The 15,973-nt window shown below is 43.0% G+C and overlaps 1 protein-coding gene across 5 annotated transcripts in view; it reads left to right on the top strand.

Moving 5' to 3' along the window:
* Positions 1-15,973, top strand: part of TULP1 (TUB like protein 1) — an 80,373-nt gene that overhangs the window by 8,507 nt on the left and 55,893 nt on the right. For 4 of the 5 annotated variants that reach the window (XM_060231550.1, XM_060231554.1, XM_060231551.1 and 1 more), the window contains 3 exons: positions 2,679-2,793; positions 5,589-5,741; positions 11,416-11,541. In XM_060231550.1, the coding sequence (XP_060087533.1) occupies positions 2,679-2,793; positions 5,589-5,741; positions 11,416-11,541 (394 nt within the window). The remainder of the gene's footprint in view (positions 1-2,678; positions 2,794-5,588; positions 5,742-11,415; positions 11,542-15,973) is intronic. The other variant, XM_060231553.1, reaches the window with a different exon arrangement.

Here is a 15,973-nt window from a genome sequence, read left to right on the forward strand (position 1 = left end):
TTGGGGGGTATTTTGGGGAGAGGCACTAGATGCTATACTGAAAATGTGGTGCCTCTACCCCAAAAAGCAGCCCCCCAGAGCCCCAGATACCCGCGGATCAATTCTCCATGATTTTCTATGGGAATAAATCTCCATAGGGAATAATAGAGTTCCCAGAAGACATTTCCCTCCCCTCACCCCACTTTCTGATGACCCTAAAGCGGGGGGAGGGCCTCCAAACCGGGGATCCCCTGCCCCCACCTGGGGATTGGCAACCCTAGGGGGCACTGAAAATATTACATCTGCTATTGTGGTGTGTATTGTTTCTATCTCTAGGCAGTGACATGCCTGAGTCCATTTTATGTTGGTTTACATAGCAGAAATAGCATTTACTGTGATTTCTTACCCCATGGACTTACGGTATTTTTAGTGCATTTTAAACCCACTCTCTCTTCCATTTATCCTTATAACAGCTCTGTGAGGGAGGTTAGTCTGAGAGATGAGTGCTCAAGGTACCCAACAAGCTTTCATGGGAGAGTGGGGACTTGAAGGTGGTCTCCCAGACCCAAATCATATACTGATTCTGCAGTTACTGTTGCTCTGCCCCTGGGCTTCTGCTTTTGTTGGATCAAGCCATCAATTCCCCACCAGTTGCTGCTCAGGTGCATTTTGACCCACAGCTCCTTCCAATTCTTCCTGCGCCTTCCTGATCTCTAAGTCTCATATGCTAACCACTGCACCATGGTGGGATGTGTCTTCTCAGTATCAGTACTGAATGTCAAATATGGGCAATGTATACTGGATATCAATGCTTACTCAGAACCTAAAATGGGGGGAATTTTAAATTGTTATTTTGCTATCCTGTGGCACAGAGTGGTAAAGCAGCAGTACTGCAGTACTGTGGTCTGAACTCTCTGCTCACGCCCTGAGTTCGATTCCGGTGGAAGCTGGATTCAGGTAGCCAGCCCAAAATTGACTCAGTCTTCCATCCTTCCGAGGTCAGTAACAATGAGTACCCAGCTTGCTGGGGGGAAAGCGTAGATGACTGGGGAAGGCAATAGCAAACCACCCCGTAAAAAGTCTGCCGTGAAAACATTGTGAAAGCAACGTCACCCCAGAGTCGGAAACGACTGGTGCTTGCACAGGGGACCTTTCCTTTTCCTTATAATAGTTGTTTTATATTGTTTTGATTGTGTTTTTAATAATAGTTTTATTTATGTTAAAAGCAGCCTTGACTTCACCTAGGGAAAAAAGCAACTAATAAATAAACAAGAAAGCAGTTTTATTTCAGTTCTGTTAAAACTTTCTCAGAGAGCTGCTGTGAACTCATTATTAATAAACTAGGAATACAGAAATTAGGAAACAATACAAACAGAAAACTGCCTAAACCATGACATTGACATACCACAAACAAAGCAGAGAGTGGATTATAAAGGTACAAGACAGGACTTCTAAACACTGAGCTAGAACCCATGATGCATAAAGATGACCAGGTGAATCACAGATCAGCAGTGGCAAGGAGAAAACTAAACTGAAACCTGAACTATATTGTCTTTGTCTGCAGATTAGTTTTGCATGTTGGCAACAAAGTGTTGTTTAAGTTGTCACACACTCCAGTTACTATGTTGTAAAATACCCAGTTACTATCCTGATGGGCAGGAAGCCTTTCTGAATTAAGGAGGGCCATCTCATTTGCTCCTCCCAATATCATTCAGTTGTGAGTTGCCACATCTTTCCACACTTTGCAAACATGAAGCAGTTGTTTGTTTCTAGGTTTTGATTCTAGACCATCTCTCACAGCCCCCAACTTTGTTTTAAATTGATATCTCATTAGTAGTGCATGCATGCACCTAGCACATGTGGTGCATGCTCTGACAAGCAAAACAGCAGTGAAAAGCAATGAGTGTAGCACCTAAAATCAGTTAAGTTGCTCATTTTTTCCTTCTAATTAGCACATTAGAAGACCAAAGTGGGAGAAAGGCATGAAGTCTGGGGATCCAGTACAAACAGCGTGAGAAAATAATGGCCATGGGAAAGGGAGCTGCAGAGGACACTGACCTTGTCACTGCTGGAAGACCTGACTGGTCTTCATCCGGTTCCTGAGTGAATCCATGGGTGTGGGTCATCTGGGGTCACCAAAAGGCTGGGCTAGTATTTCAGCATCAGTGCTGCATCTCATACTTCATCATCACTTTGTCTATCTGGATACTATCCCTTCTGTTCCAATGCAGTCTTGTGCAGAAGCATAGACAGACTGGGATGCAGCCAGTCTGCATTGAAAGGTTTACCAGCCAGGGAATCCTGGCTCCCCTTCTGTGTGTGTTTGCATGGTCCTTCCTCTCTGAGGCTTACAGGGCCTTAGATCAGTTCTCTTTTGCAAAACAATATGTGTTTAGAAGAAAAAGATCTCGACAGACACCTGATTCAATCACAACAAGTTTTATCTTGCTGTCAGAAATGGTATCCATAAATGTTGAGATGTATTTGGGGGAGTACTTGTTCATATGAGGCCCTGGACTGTTTTCACAGTGCACCTTTTGCACTGATGGGACCAGAGAATGAGGTGCTGTGTGTCACTAGGCTGTCATTTCAAGCATGTCTTGGTTAAAATCTGGGGATATGCTAGGGTAGAGCCCTTGCTTTCCTATTCATTCGCTGTAAAGAACGCATGCTATCTCTTACAGCTACATCCACTGTAGCAGAAATCCAAAAAGAAACAGCAGGAGGCCACATTGGAAGCCAAACCAAAGAAATCCAGAGTAAAGAAACTAGAGGAATCGAGCCCTGCAGAGGAGACCACAACCCCTACTCAGGGTAAGGGAAACTACTAAGCTACCAGGAGTTGTGCTATATGGACATGTGGAACTGTCTTACACAGAATCCAGCCACTGGTCCATCTGTACCAGCACTGTCTGGTCTGTCTGACAATGGCTCACCAGGCAAATACGTTTTGCAGCCCTGCCTTGTGAGATCATTCTTATTTCATATGCCAGGAATAAAATCTGGAATAAAACATGTGCTCTGCTGTTGAACTCTGTCCCTTCCAGATGGCTTTATTGTTGTCCAGCAGACAGGTAGGGGATCGTTGTGGACTCCACTCAGGATGCCAGCAACTTACGCATACAAATAATGGTGAAAGACAATCTAGCCACTCTTCTACATATCCTGGCACCTAGTATATGGACTATTGTAACATGCATTATGTAGGGATGTTCTTCAACAGGGCTTTTTTTGAGCAGGAACGCACAGGAACGTGGTTCCAGCTGGATTGGTGACAGGGGTGTGTGGCATAATATGCAAATGAGTTCCTACTGAGCTTTTTCTACAAAAGCTCTGTGTGTAGCAATGGTGATGTCAGGGGGTGTGGCCTAATTTGCAAACGAGTTCCTGCTGGGCTTTTTCTACTAAAAAAGCCCTGTTCTTCAACATCATCTGGAAGATGCCTTGGTGCAAAATAATGGCAGCCCAGCTGTTGACTGGGACTAAACACTAGAAACATATCATGCCAGTAGACTTGCCAGTTACTGGGACTTACGTTTCAAAGTCTTTAATGGCCTGGGACCAAGTGACCTCCAGGAACACCTCCTATATGAGTCCTCTCCCTCTCTACCAACTACCTGCATTCTTATCAAATTTGATTTAACTCTAAGTGGTACCATCAGGAGCTAAACTATCAGAGGGTCTTCTCTGCACTGGTGCTCCTGCCTTGGAACTCCCTCCCTCTAGGGGTCTTTGCTGCAGGCAAAGAAAAACACAGACAGGATGAAGTTGCTGGATTGCTGGGATGAATCTTATTTTGTTTCAGTGTTTTAGAAATCACTGTTTTGTTCATTAGTTATTACTGCAAGCTTCTTCAATGCTCTGCCAGGTCAAAAGGTGGGGAGTCAATTTAGTACATCAATATCACTAAATGAATGGCTGGAATGAGCTCATTCAGACTCCCAATCAAGCCCTATGCAGCTGTGCACTCAAATAGCTTAGAAATGCCCACAAGCCTGCCAGTCATAAAGCAGCCTCACTAGGAGAAGCCTCTTATAAAGCTAATTTTGTGAGAAGCTGCAAGAATTGGTAGGTCAAGATGCTCTTAGGCTATTTTCACACATTTGCTAAACACAGATGCACACCCTTGATCTACCTGGTGCTTATTGTGTTGAGAATGAATGTTGGGTGGAACACAGAAGTGAAATGTAATGCATTTTGCACCCAATATAAGTTTTATATTTGTATGCAGTCAATTGCAGTTACTGGCCATATTGACTAAAGGAAACCTCCACAGAGTGGCAGTAAATCTCTGAGTACATCTTGGAGACAACATCATTTATTTATTTATTTGATTTTTAGCCCGCCCTTCCAGTAGGACAGGCTCAGGGCGGGCCTTGTTCTCCATGTCCGGTTTGCTGGCCCACTAGAGTAACTGTGTGAAACAGGATGCTGGACAAGCTGGACCAGTGGTCTGACCCAGCAGGACTCTTTTTGTGTTTTTATTAAGACAGACTTCAAGAAATGCATCCTTAGAGGTCAAACTAGAGTTGATGGCAGTAGATCTATGTGCCTGAAAGGGGTTGCTGGTGAATCGCTGTCGTATGAGGTGATGGAAATTGAAAAAGTAGTATGTGGGGGGGGGGGGGGGGTAAGGAAAATGATCCTTCTGCTGCTCACGCTTTTCCTCATGGAACTGCTTCTCCCCAAATAGTTTTCTCCTCTAGAACAAAACATGTTGCAATAAAATATAATGGCATAATCTGTTTCAGGGAGCAGACTCTTGGCAGAGAATGGGTCCTACACACTATCTCACCTGGCCCACTGTGCTTTAAGTGTTATATACACTTCACAGGAATTCAGCATAATGCAAATTAAATTGTGTCCTGGTCGCATCTGATTTGGCCATGGCATACACCTCACACCCCTATTGTAACAGTAGTATTCTCGTCATTCATCCAAGAGGGAGGCAGAAATGCAGGGTTGGGAAATACACATGCACAGACGAGAAGCTGCCTTTTACTGAATCAGATCATCAGTCCATCAAGGTCAGTATTGTCTATTCAGACTGGCAGCAGCTCTCTAGGGTGCAGGCAGAGGTCTTTCCTGCCCATCACCTACTACCAGACCCCTTTTCAACTGGAGATGCCAGGGGATGAACCTGAAAACTGTGTGCAAAGCAGAGCACTTAGCACACAGTTTCTATCTAATAAGCTAACACTCTCCCAAACATATTTTAAAACTGCATTCAGCCTTAGGACTGCCATAGAGGGAAAGCACATGGAAGGTCACCCTGAAGCATTTACTGCAGACAGAACTTTAGAGATGGCCACTGTGTTATCTCTTCCCTTTGGGTGCACAGAACTGATCTACCTGACAGTTATCTATTGTGAAAGAGTTAAAATGGGACAGCCTTTTCTGGCCTCACAAAAGCGAGTTACTTGTTGCTTTCTAAAAGACCAAATTATTAGTGCCCTTTCTCCAAAAACTCCCCCCCCCTCAAAAAAAAAAACCAATCACAGAAGTTGCTTCATACATGACCCTTGATCTTAACTATGTCATCTCCCACTGCCTGTACCTCCCTGGCTTTCCCCCTTGTCCATTCTGATTGTGGTGTTTCTTGTCACAAGCTGGTGTCAAAAAAGTGAAGAAGAAAAAGCAGGAGAAGTCAGAAGAAGGGAATGAGAAGGATCTGTATGCCAAATTCATTAAAGATCCCAAGAAAAAGAAGGAACCACCGTCATCTCATTTCAATGTGGCCAAGACTCAGAAAAAGAGACAAGGTAAGGGCCATGTCAGCTCCCCTCCCCCCATCCCATTCTCTGACTTAGTTGTGCATCTGCATGCACCATCCCCCAGGAGTGCAATCTGATTCAAACCACAGATTCCAGAGGGTGCATGCAGCACTCTTTGATCTCCATCTCCATACCAGTTTGTTTTTTAAATGACCTCCAGTGGAGAACAGAGAAGTTGATATGTAGGTGAGTAGTGGAAGTTGTATAAAAACTCTTCCACTTTCAGTGCCAGCTGCCATTAACCATACTAACCCAAAAACTTTGAATTGTACATTAATAGTATTCAGTCATAACCTGATTGCTATGTAGTAACAACAGTGCATGCAAAAACAAACACCTAGTTGCTTTCCCATGCACCTAAACTCAGTTTGTGTTGCTGCAACTCTCTCTCAGCTCTCTTTAGAAGCTGGTTGTCCCTGTGCTTTTTTTTCTTTTTTTTAGATTATAGCAGTGGTATTTGCATACTAGATAGGCACACTGGAGTAGTGGAGAAAGGACTTTTCATCCCTTTGTGCTGTTTTCCTATTAGGAATCATTCTACAAGTTGCTTCTTGCCCCACAAAGGAAGAGTTATAGGTACTTTCCCCTTGCAGAGCAAAATGCAGATCAGGGAAAAGCAATTTTAGTGGACAAACAACCCAATATGAAAGAATTTATCCCTCTTCCACCAAGCGAGTCTTCTGCTTCAATTTGCAATCTCAAGGGCTATTTTTTGCAAAACAAAGCATTATTATTATTATTAAATTTTATTTGTATCCCACCCTCCCCGCCTAGGCAGGCTCAGGGCGGCTAACAGCATTCAATAAAACATTATACAAATACAATGATTAAAACACATTAAAATTATAAAACAACATTAAATATACATAGTTAATACATCTCTTAAACTGATGCAGCATGTATAATCTGTAGCTTAACAGCAGCAGAGCTGTTCTGGGAGCTATTTATCCATTTGCCTATTTAAATGATGGCAAGAATCATTGAAGGGTTGCTTTATTGGATCCTCCATTCGGCCATCCTCTGTCAGTAGTCTGGGAAGGCCTGCCTAAAGAGGATGGTCTTGCAGGCCCTGCGGAATTGATCTAAGCTCCGCAGGGCCCGCACCTCCTCCGGGAGTTGATTCCACAGGCACGGGGCTGCCACGGAAAAGGCCCGTGCTCGTGTGCTCTGTAATTTTGCCTCCCTTGGCCCAGGGACAGTCAGCTTGCTCTTCCCTGCTGACCTCAGTGCTCTTTGGGGCTCGTATGGGGAGAGACGGTCCTTCAGGTAGGCAGGTCCACGGCCATATAGGGCTTTAAAGGTGATAACCAGCACTTTGTAGCGAATCCGGTATATAACTGGCAGCCAGTGCAGTTCGCGCAGCCTTGGCTGTATATGCTCCCATTTCGGGAGTCCTAATAACAGCCTGGCCGCTGCGTTCTGCACTAGCTGCAGCTTCCGGGTTCGACACAAAGGCAGTCCCAAGTAGAGGGCATTGCAGTAATCCAACCTTGAGGTGACCGTCACGTGGATCACTGTTGCTAGGTCCCGGCGCTCCAGGAAAGGGTCCAACTGCCTTGCGCGCTTCAGATGAAAAAATGCCGACTTGGCAGTGACAGCTACCTGGGCCTCCATCGATAGTGAAGGCTCCAGTAGGACCCCCAGGTTCTTGACCTGGCGGGTCAAAAACCGGGAGAGGTATTTCCCCTCCCAGAGCACCGCGGCCCACGCAAAGCACCTCTGTCTTTGTCGGATTCAGCTTCAGCTCACTCAGCCTAAGCCAGGTTGCCACGGCCTGCAATGCCCGGTCCAAATTCCCTGGGACGCAGTCAGGCCGGCCATCCATTAGCAGATAGAGCTGGGTGTCATCTGCATATTGATGACAGTCCAGCCCAAACCTCCGGACAATCTGGGCAAGGGGGCGCATATAGACATTAAATAGCATCAGAGAGAGAACCGCTCCCTGAGGCACCCCACAATCAAGCGTGCGCCTCCGGGAGAGCTCACCCCCGATTGCCACCCTTTGTCCCCGTCCTTTGAGGAAGGAGGAAAGCCATTGTAGGGCCAGCCCCCTAACCCCTATGTCGGCGAGTCGGCGGGTCAGTAACCGATGGTCGACCGTGTCGAATGCAGCCGACAGGTCTAACAACATCAGTACCGCCACGCCGCCTCAATCCAGCTGCCGTTGAAGGTCATCTGCCAAGGCGACCAGCACTGTCTCCGTCCCATGGCCCGGGCGAAAGCCGGACTGGCAAGGGTCTAGGATGGAAGCGTCATCCAGAAACCTCTGCAGTTGCAACGCCACTGCCCTCTTAATAATTTTACCTAAAAACGGTAAATTAGAGACCGGTCGATAATTTGCCAATTCGGCCGGGTCTGCTGTACATTTTTTCAGGAGGGGATGGACCAAAGCCTCTTTCAGAGGTGATGGAAAACGCCCCTCTGAGAGGGATCTATTTATTATGTCCCGTAAAGGACATCTAAGCTTCCTCTGGCAGGATTTAATCAGCCAAGAGGGGCAAGGGTCCAAATCACACGTTGTTGGTCGTGCAACAGAGAGAATTCCGTCGACTTCGTCCTGGCTGAGTGGGTCGAACCGATCCAACACTAAACAAGAAGACGGGCATGGAGCCTCAAGTTCCTGTACTGTTTCAAATGTGGTGGGCAGGTCTTGGCGAAGCAATGTGATTTTATCTGCAAAATGTTTCGCAAAAGCCTCACAGCCTATCTCTAATTCTCTAAAGTTTGCTTTGCCTGAACCATGAACAACCATGAAAGCATGAACAACATCTCTAAAATTGATTCTAGGGAAAAAGCACAAAGAAAAACCCCATGGACATAAATGCTCACAGGAAAAAAGCCTCCATGGAAACATGTTCACATGGAAAAATGCCCACATGGAAAGAAACTCACATGGAAAAAAGCCCACATGGAAAGAAGCCCACATGGAATAGGGTTGCCAAATCCAATTCAAGAAATATCCGGGAACTTTGGAAGTGGAGCCAGGAGCAAGGTTTTGGCAAGCACAATTGAACTCCAAAGGCAGTTCTGACCATCACATCTAAAGGGACCATGCTCCTTTAAAATGCCTTCCCTCCATAGGAAATAATGAATGATAGGGGCACCTTCTTTTGGGGCTCATAGAATTGGACCCCCCGGTCCAATCCTTTTGAACTTTGGAGGGCATTTTGGGGAGAGTCACTGAATGCTATGCTGCAAATTTGGTATATCTACCTCAAAAAACAGCCCCCTCAGGGCCCGAGATACCAGTGGATTAAATTTCCATTATACCATTTTTTTTTATTAATTCCAACTATGTTTATTGATTTCTTCCTTCCAGATACTTGCCAGAGTCAGTCCTGCTTAGCTTCTTAGATCTATGAGGCCTTAACTACTTCTGCTATTTTAGAAAGAAAAGCTATCATAGAACAGGCAGTAATTTGCCTAACCCAAAAACAATACATTTTGACGTTCCTGAAAACTATAGGCAACTGATACTTCACGATATCGGTGTGGAAAAATCCAGACAGAATTCTGGTTTTAGGTGATAGAGATATTATGCTTGAATTAAACAAAGATACCATCTATGGAGATGGCACCTTTGATAATGTGCCAAATATGTTTTACCAACTGTACACATGGCATGCCAAGGTGGGTAATTCATATCCACCATGTATTTACATTTTACTTCAAAAAAAGAACATGGACACTTATAATAGAATGTTTGAAATAATGATTCCAGATAAACTGTTGTGGGGGCACAATGCTCTTAATTCTGTGTTCTATTTCAATCATCACAGTGTGTGGTCTCTATTTGATGGACTGCTTGTCACAAACTAATGTTGGGCAATGCACAGGCAGGTTGCCTAGAGGTAGAAAAGAGGAAATATGAGGCACTACATGACATGGTTGCCACTTCTGTGCAACAATATGAGCAGGTGGAAGATAAACATAGATATTTAAAGAGATTGGCTAATATGCAATGAAGAATTATATCCGAGCGATTATTGTTGTTGTTAAATAATTGTTGCTTTTACTATTAGGGTTAGATAGTCTTTTGTTGTGGTCACTGGGTGTTTCACAATGTATTAACATTAAAAAGTTTGACAAATTGTAAATTAATAAAGTTAAAGTATTTAATTTTATTTAAATATATATATTTTATGTAGGGTTTAATTTCTGTTATTATTGTTTTTCCTTCTTAATAAAGTTCATTGATAACAAAATGGTCACTTCTTGTTGCATGAGAATATAACGTATTTTAATCCTAAAATATATATATAAAAATACCAAAATGGTCACTTTTTGTTGCATGTGAATATGACTTATTTTAATCTTAAAAGAACAACAAAATATTATTAATGGTTATCCACAATTATATATGGTGCTTTACATATTTTTCCATGGGGGCTTTTTTCCATGGGGGCTTCTTTCCATGTGTGTTTATTTCCATGCGGATATTTTTCCATGTGGGCATGTTTCCATGGGGAGCTTTTTTCCTGTGAGCATTTATGGCCATGGGGTTTTTTCTTTGGGCTTTTTTCTGGTTACCCCTAAAACTATACCTTTGTAGTGTTGCAAGTCTCTGGTAGCCAAACAAACAAGCATGCAGTATTATTTTGTGCTAGTCTGTGTGGCACCTGGCAGCCACAGTTTTAAGCTTGAGGACTGTGTGCCTCTCTAGAAGTGTGGCATCCACCCTCCTTGAATCTGAAAAACACCTGGTTTAGTTAGTCTCTCCCACTCAGTGAAACCAAGCCCCACAGCAAGGAACCTCCCTAATCTAGCTAACAGCATGATGAAATTGTGGGAGAATCATGAAAATTGAAGGAATAAAATTGGGGCACACTTTGCAAACTCATGTGGATTAGCTATAAAGTACTGTGATAATTAACATTACAGTCCAGGCAGTAAGGTTCACTTGCTTCAAAGCTAAAAGAATGCTTCCACTTGTCTCTGGCTTTTAAAGTTTTTGTTGTGTTCAGGGGTGTTGAACTCATTTGTTATGAGGGTCGGATCTGACATAAATGAGACCTTGTTGGGCTGGGCCATATTGGATTGGGCCAGGCCATGTTGGGCTGGGCCATGTCAGGCCAGGCCATGTGTGTAGCTAATTAATGTTAGGTGGCAGAGATATAAACTTTATACAGGACATATACAAACACAATTAACTTTAAAAGAAAAAAAATGCTTAAAATGTTAGTGCTCGTTGGTCTTAAAGATGCTTTTTTTATATTTCTCCCATGGGATCCAGGGAACTGGGCAAAGGAAGCTGTGGCTCTTTCCTTTCTTCCCCGGGGGACCAGGTGAGGGAGGAGCCTCAGCCAATAGAAGGGAATGAGGCTCAGTAGCTCTGCTGTGTGATTGAGAGAGCCTGGAAAAACAAGCTTTGCCTTCCCCCCTTCCTCCCCAAGGGAGGAGCCTCAGCAATGGAGAAAATAGAGGTTTTGCTATGTAGCTCCTGTGTGATTGAGCAAGCCTTGCAAAGCAAGCTGTTATGCAGAAGGAAGCAAGAAAGAGGGAGAAGGAAGCAGATGACAGCCAGTTACTTGGGGGGCAGATAGGAGCCCTCTAGGGGCCTGATTTGGCCCCCGGGTCACATGTTTGACGCCTCTGATTTACATAGTTGTTTCCTCTCCTTTCCTCCCCTCAACTCCTGCTTGTCCAAACTCCAAATTTATAGATGCCTCTGAAGAGGAGGAAGATGAGGAAGAAGTAGAAAGTGAAGATCCCCCAAAAAAGCAAAAAAGGAAGATCAATAAAGATATGCCAGCTAGTGAAAGTAAAGAAAAGAAATCCAGAAGTAAAGGTCAGTGATAAATTATTGTTCTTAGCAGTTGCAGTAGTGGTACTAGTATATTTTTGGCAGCTATCAGAGATATACATGCAAAAATAGATAGCTTCTTACCTTTAGAATGTTTACAAACTAAACAATGTTTACAATCTAAACTCTTACATTTCCTGCATGGGAGGTGCTTTGGTGCAGTCAGATGGTTGTTAGCGCAGTTTGGGTTTCTTTTTTCCATACATTTTAGTGGTCATGCACACATGTGCTCGTCAGTTTTTTTAAAAAAGAACATTAGTGAATGCCTAGAGTGGACTGGCGGACTCACAACACCAATCCACCTTAATTGCATACTCCTGCGTTCATACAACAGAAAGGCGGATGGTGTGCGGTGCTAAAATTTGCTATCACTTCAGAAGTAGTCCCTTTTTTGAGCCATGGCTGAGATGCCTAAGGACGGGGTGAGTATGGGAATGGGATGGGAGGCAAATGTGTATGTTTGGATTTGATTTTTTGAACCATCTGGGAGCCATCCCTGTGTTGGTTTAAAGTGCCAGTCTGGACCCAGCCTAAGAGAGGTTTCTCAGCATCTTCGCCAAACTCCAGGGAGAGATAGCTCAGGAACAGACAGAGCATCTGCTTGGCATGCAGATTAATTCCCTGTCTTCTCCAAATAAAAGGATTGGGTGGTAGGTAATGTGAACAACCTCAGCCTAAGACCCTGAAGAACCATTGCCGGTCAGAGTAGACAATACTGAGCTTGATAGACCAAGTGTCTGACTCAGTATAAGGTAGTTTCATGTGTTTAGTTCCCCAAATATTTCAGAAGAGGTCCCGACTCCCTACAGTAACACTGGCATAAAATTACAGGGCTTTCAAATGTTCAAGGGTAGCCTTTGACAGATATACCGCCCTGAGCCACTCTGGTGGGAAGGGCGGGATACAAATCAAAATATAAATAAATAAATAAACAAACAAAAAAGTGTGACATCATCATCATCGATCAACATCATTTCAGGGGGCGTGGTGTCGCATGCATAGGGAATGGACGCCTGAAAGTAGAGCTCCTTACTTACCCCTGCCAAATCCACTTAAGCAAGCGCCCAGCGTTGTTGTTTGTTTTCTTTTTTTTCTTTAATTAGTATGGGAACAGTAGATGGTCAAAAACCCAGATCAAAAAGAAATTCAAGGAACTCTGTTAAAGACTATTTTCCAAAAAAGCCCAAGGCTAAGGCCTCAGGAAAAGCAAGCAGCCCTGCAAGCAAGATGGCGTCGGAAGGAGGGGAAAACACAGCAGCAGACCTAGCTTCATTTCGTTCTGAGGTAATGGAGGCTTTTCAAAAACTGGAACAAAATATGACTGACAAAATATCTGCCATGATCCAGCCCCTTTCTGCTCAATTGGAGGGTTTCAAAACGTCCTTAGAGAAGGTGGCAGAGACGGCAGATTCTGCTTTTAACATGGCAAGTGCTGTGCAGCAGGACACTCAGTATTTTTATAAAAGAGATGAATGGGCCACTGATAAAATTATTGCACTTGAGAACCAACTGAAAATGGGGAATGTTAAAATTCGTGGGCTCCCCGAGAATTCTGCCTCCCCCTCTGATCTAAAAACTCTTATAGCCTCCTGGCTATCGAAGGCATTGGGTTTTTCTGACTCTGATCTCTGTGCCCTGGAGACAGTATATAGAATTGGCCCATTGCGCAGACAGAAAACTTCGTTGCCTAGGGACATTTTAGTCCGTTTCTCTTCTGCCTCAGTGAAATCCAAGTTGCTGCAAAAAGCCCGGGCTATAAATCCTCTTCTGCTAGGAGATTACAACGTCCAAATTCTACAGGATTTGTCTTCTGAAACCTTGCAAAGGCGGAAAAATCTGAAGCCAATTATAGAAATCCTGAACAGGGAAAACATCAGATATCTATGGGTTGCTTCGTACAAGCTGCAAGTTACAGTGCAGGATCAGTCATTTGTAGCTGCAGACCTCGACTCAGGCCTATGCATGCTCCGCGATATGAATCTTCCTGTTCCCACCGGCCTTCTGGAAGCAGCCTCCCATGCTCACTCAATAACTTCAGACACTAGATGGCGTCGTGTGCCTTTGAACCGTCCTGATCGGCCTGTTTCTTCTAGAAGCTAAATGCTGGAACTGTTGCTATGCAGAAATCTCCCCCCCCCCTTTTTTTTTGTTGAGGATTCCTGGCGTCCTTTTCCCCCTGACATATAAGCTTTGCCTACTGAACTGCTGACTTATAAGCTTTGCCTAAGTGGTGCTTATGAAGCAGTGTTTATATATGAAATTGGGGGGTTCCCCCCCCCTTTTTTTCCCCTTGTTATTTATATTTTTTTGAAAGCAATGTTATGAATGTGAGGGAGTTATTAATTTAAATCAACTCATTAAAGGAAATCTTCTTGGTTGATTGGGTATGCATGATTGGAAGAGTGGAGTGACTTGGAATATATGGTTTAAAAAGTAAGTGGAAGTAGGTGTTTGAATGGGGAGGCTGGGTGACGAGAGAGGGTGTGGGAGTGAGTGAGAGAGTGAGAGAGAGTGAGGGGGGGTAGATCTGAGTGAGAAACTTGAATAGTATGATCAGGGCTTTATATCAATATATTTCTTTCTACTGTGAGTTAATGAAGTGTCAGGTCCTTTTCCCTTCCTTTGTGAATTCTTGAATGGAAATGAGTGTGTGAGACAGAGGGTTGGTAGGGAATGTATGTGTGTGTCAGTTTGTGCCGTATGATATTATGAAGGTTTGGAAATTTGTTTCCCTTACTATCACATCTCCCTACATAGTCTAATAAGTGGCTGAAGGATAGTTGGTGGGGAGTGTTTGGGGAGATCAGTATTTAATAGTGTTCATAATTCTGTTTAAAGTTTCATTGTATTTTTATCATAGTGTCTTAAATCTCACTATAACTTTGTGATCGAGATCCGATGCTGTTACACATGGTATATTAGTTTGCCTGTACTTATCTTTAATTCACTAATCTGAGTTGATAAAAGGCACAGATTTTATTATATGTAGCTTTCTAGGCATTTTAGCCTTGATTCAATCAGCTTTGTGTGGCCTTTCATTATAAAACTCTCTATACATTCGGCTCTGTTATTCTGTTTATAAATTTTAATTTTGCTGGGTTGATATTGTTAAATATAAGCATTTTTGGCAGAGAGGGAGAATGGAGAACTTCGGGTTTTTTTTAAATAGCTCCATTTGGTAGTTGTTGCTAGTTGTGTGGTGTCTTCAGCAAGGAAGACTTCCGCTTCAAATTTAACCTTTTAAGTAAGTAGTTGTTGTTTTCCCAAGTTTGGGTTAACAGAGTTGGAGGGTGAGTTAGTGGCTAGTGTCTGTTAATGCTAGACCACTGGTGTTGGTTATGGTTTTTTGTTTTTGTTATGGGCAGCATAACTGTATTGAATTATTATGGTTTTAGCTGGAAGTTTTTTAAAGCCTTTGATTTGAAATCTGTCCTCATACCTTTGAAATTTGATCTACAGGATTCATCTCGAGCTATCCTGGTGGCACCTGGGTTAAATGCTATAAATTGTAATAATTTTGATAACCTTGGTTTTTTCCTCTTTCAATTATGGCAGAGTGCCACTTGAAATTTCTTTCTCTAAACTGTAACGGGCTAAATAATTTAATTAAGAAAAAACGGGTTGCCTCTGCCATCTCTCGTCAGAAACCAGATATAATTTTTTTGCAAGAAACTCACCTTAAGGGTAACCAGCCCAGGGTCTTCCAGTCCAAATTTTTTGCTCATCAATTTCAAGCTTATGGGTCTTCCAAAGCAAGAGGTGTGGCCATCCTAATAGGTAAATCAGTCCAATTCACTTTTGAAAATTCCTCAATTGACCCTAGGGGTCGGTATATTTTTATCAATGGGGTCTTTAATGGTAGCCCTTATACTCTGGCATCGGTGTATGCTCCAAATGATGGGCAAATTGCATTTATTAAAGATACGTTGTCACAACTTCAAACCTTTCATACAGGGCCCATTATCTTGGGAGGAGATCTCAACTATGTTGTTAATCCTTCTTTAGATAGATCTCAAAAAAGCCTGCTACCTATATCTGCCAATAAACGGTCTCAATCAAAAGATTTGAATGGCCAAAATGATTTAGCTCAAGTTTTTCAATCCTATAATCTGTCAGACATTTGGAGAAGCAGACATCCAAAAGAAAGAGATTATACCTTTTTTTCTTCTCGTCATCAAACTTATTCCAGAATAGATTTTCTTTTAGTTTCAGATTCTATTTCTAATCTTTTTTCTAAAGTAGAAATTGGCCCAATGATTTGGTCTGATCATGCATGGTTGGAAGGGTATATGTCAGGCGTTACTGACAGATCTTTTTCTTTTGATTGGAGATTGGATAGTAAACTTCTGTCTATGAAATTGGTTACAGATTCCATTGAAAAAGACATTAAAGAATTTTTTCAATTCAATATGGAGTG

Source organism: Heteronotia binoei, chromosome 2 (assembly GCF_032191835.1).
Source record: "Heteronotia binoei isolate CCM8104 ecotype False Entrance Well chromosome 2, APGP_CSIRO_Hbin_v1, whole genome shotgun sequence".
Classification (NCBI taxonomy): domain Eukaryota; kingdom Metazoa; phylum Chordata; class Lepidosauria; order Squamata; family Gekkonidae; genus Heteronotia; species Heteronotia binoei.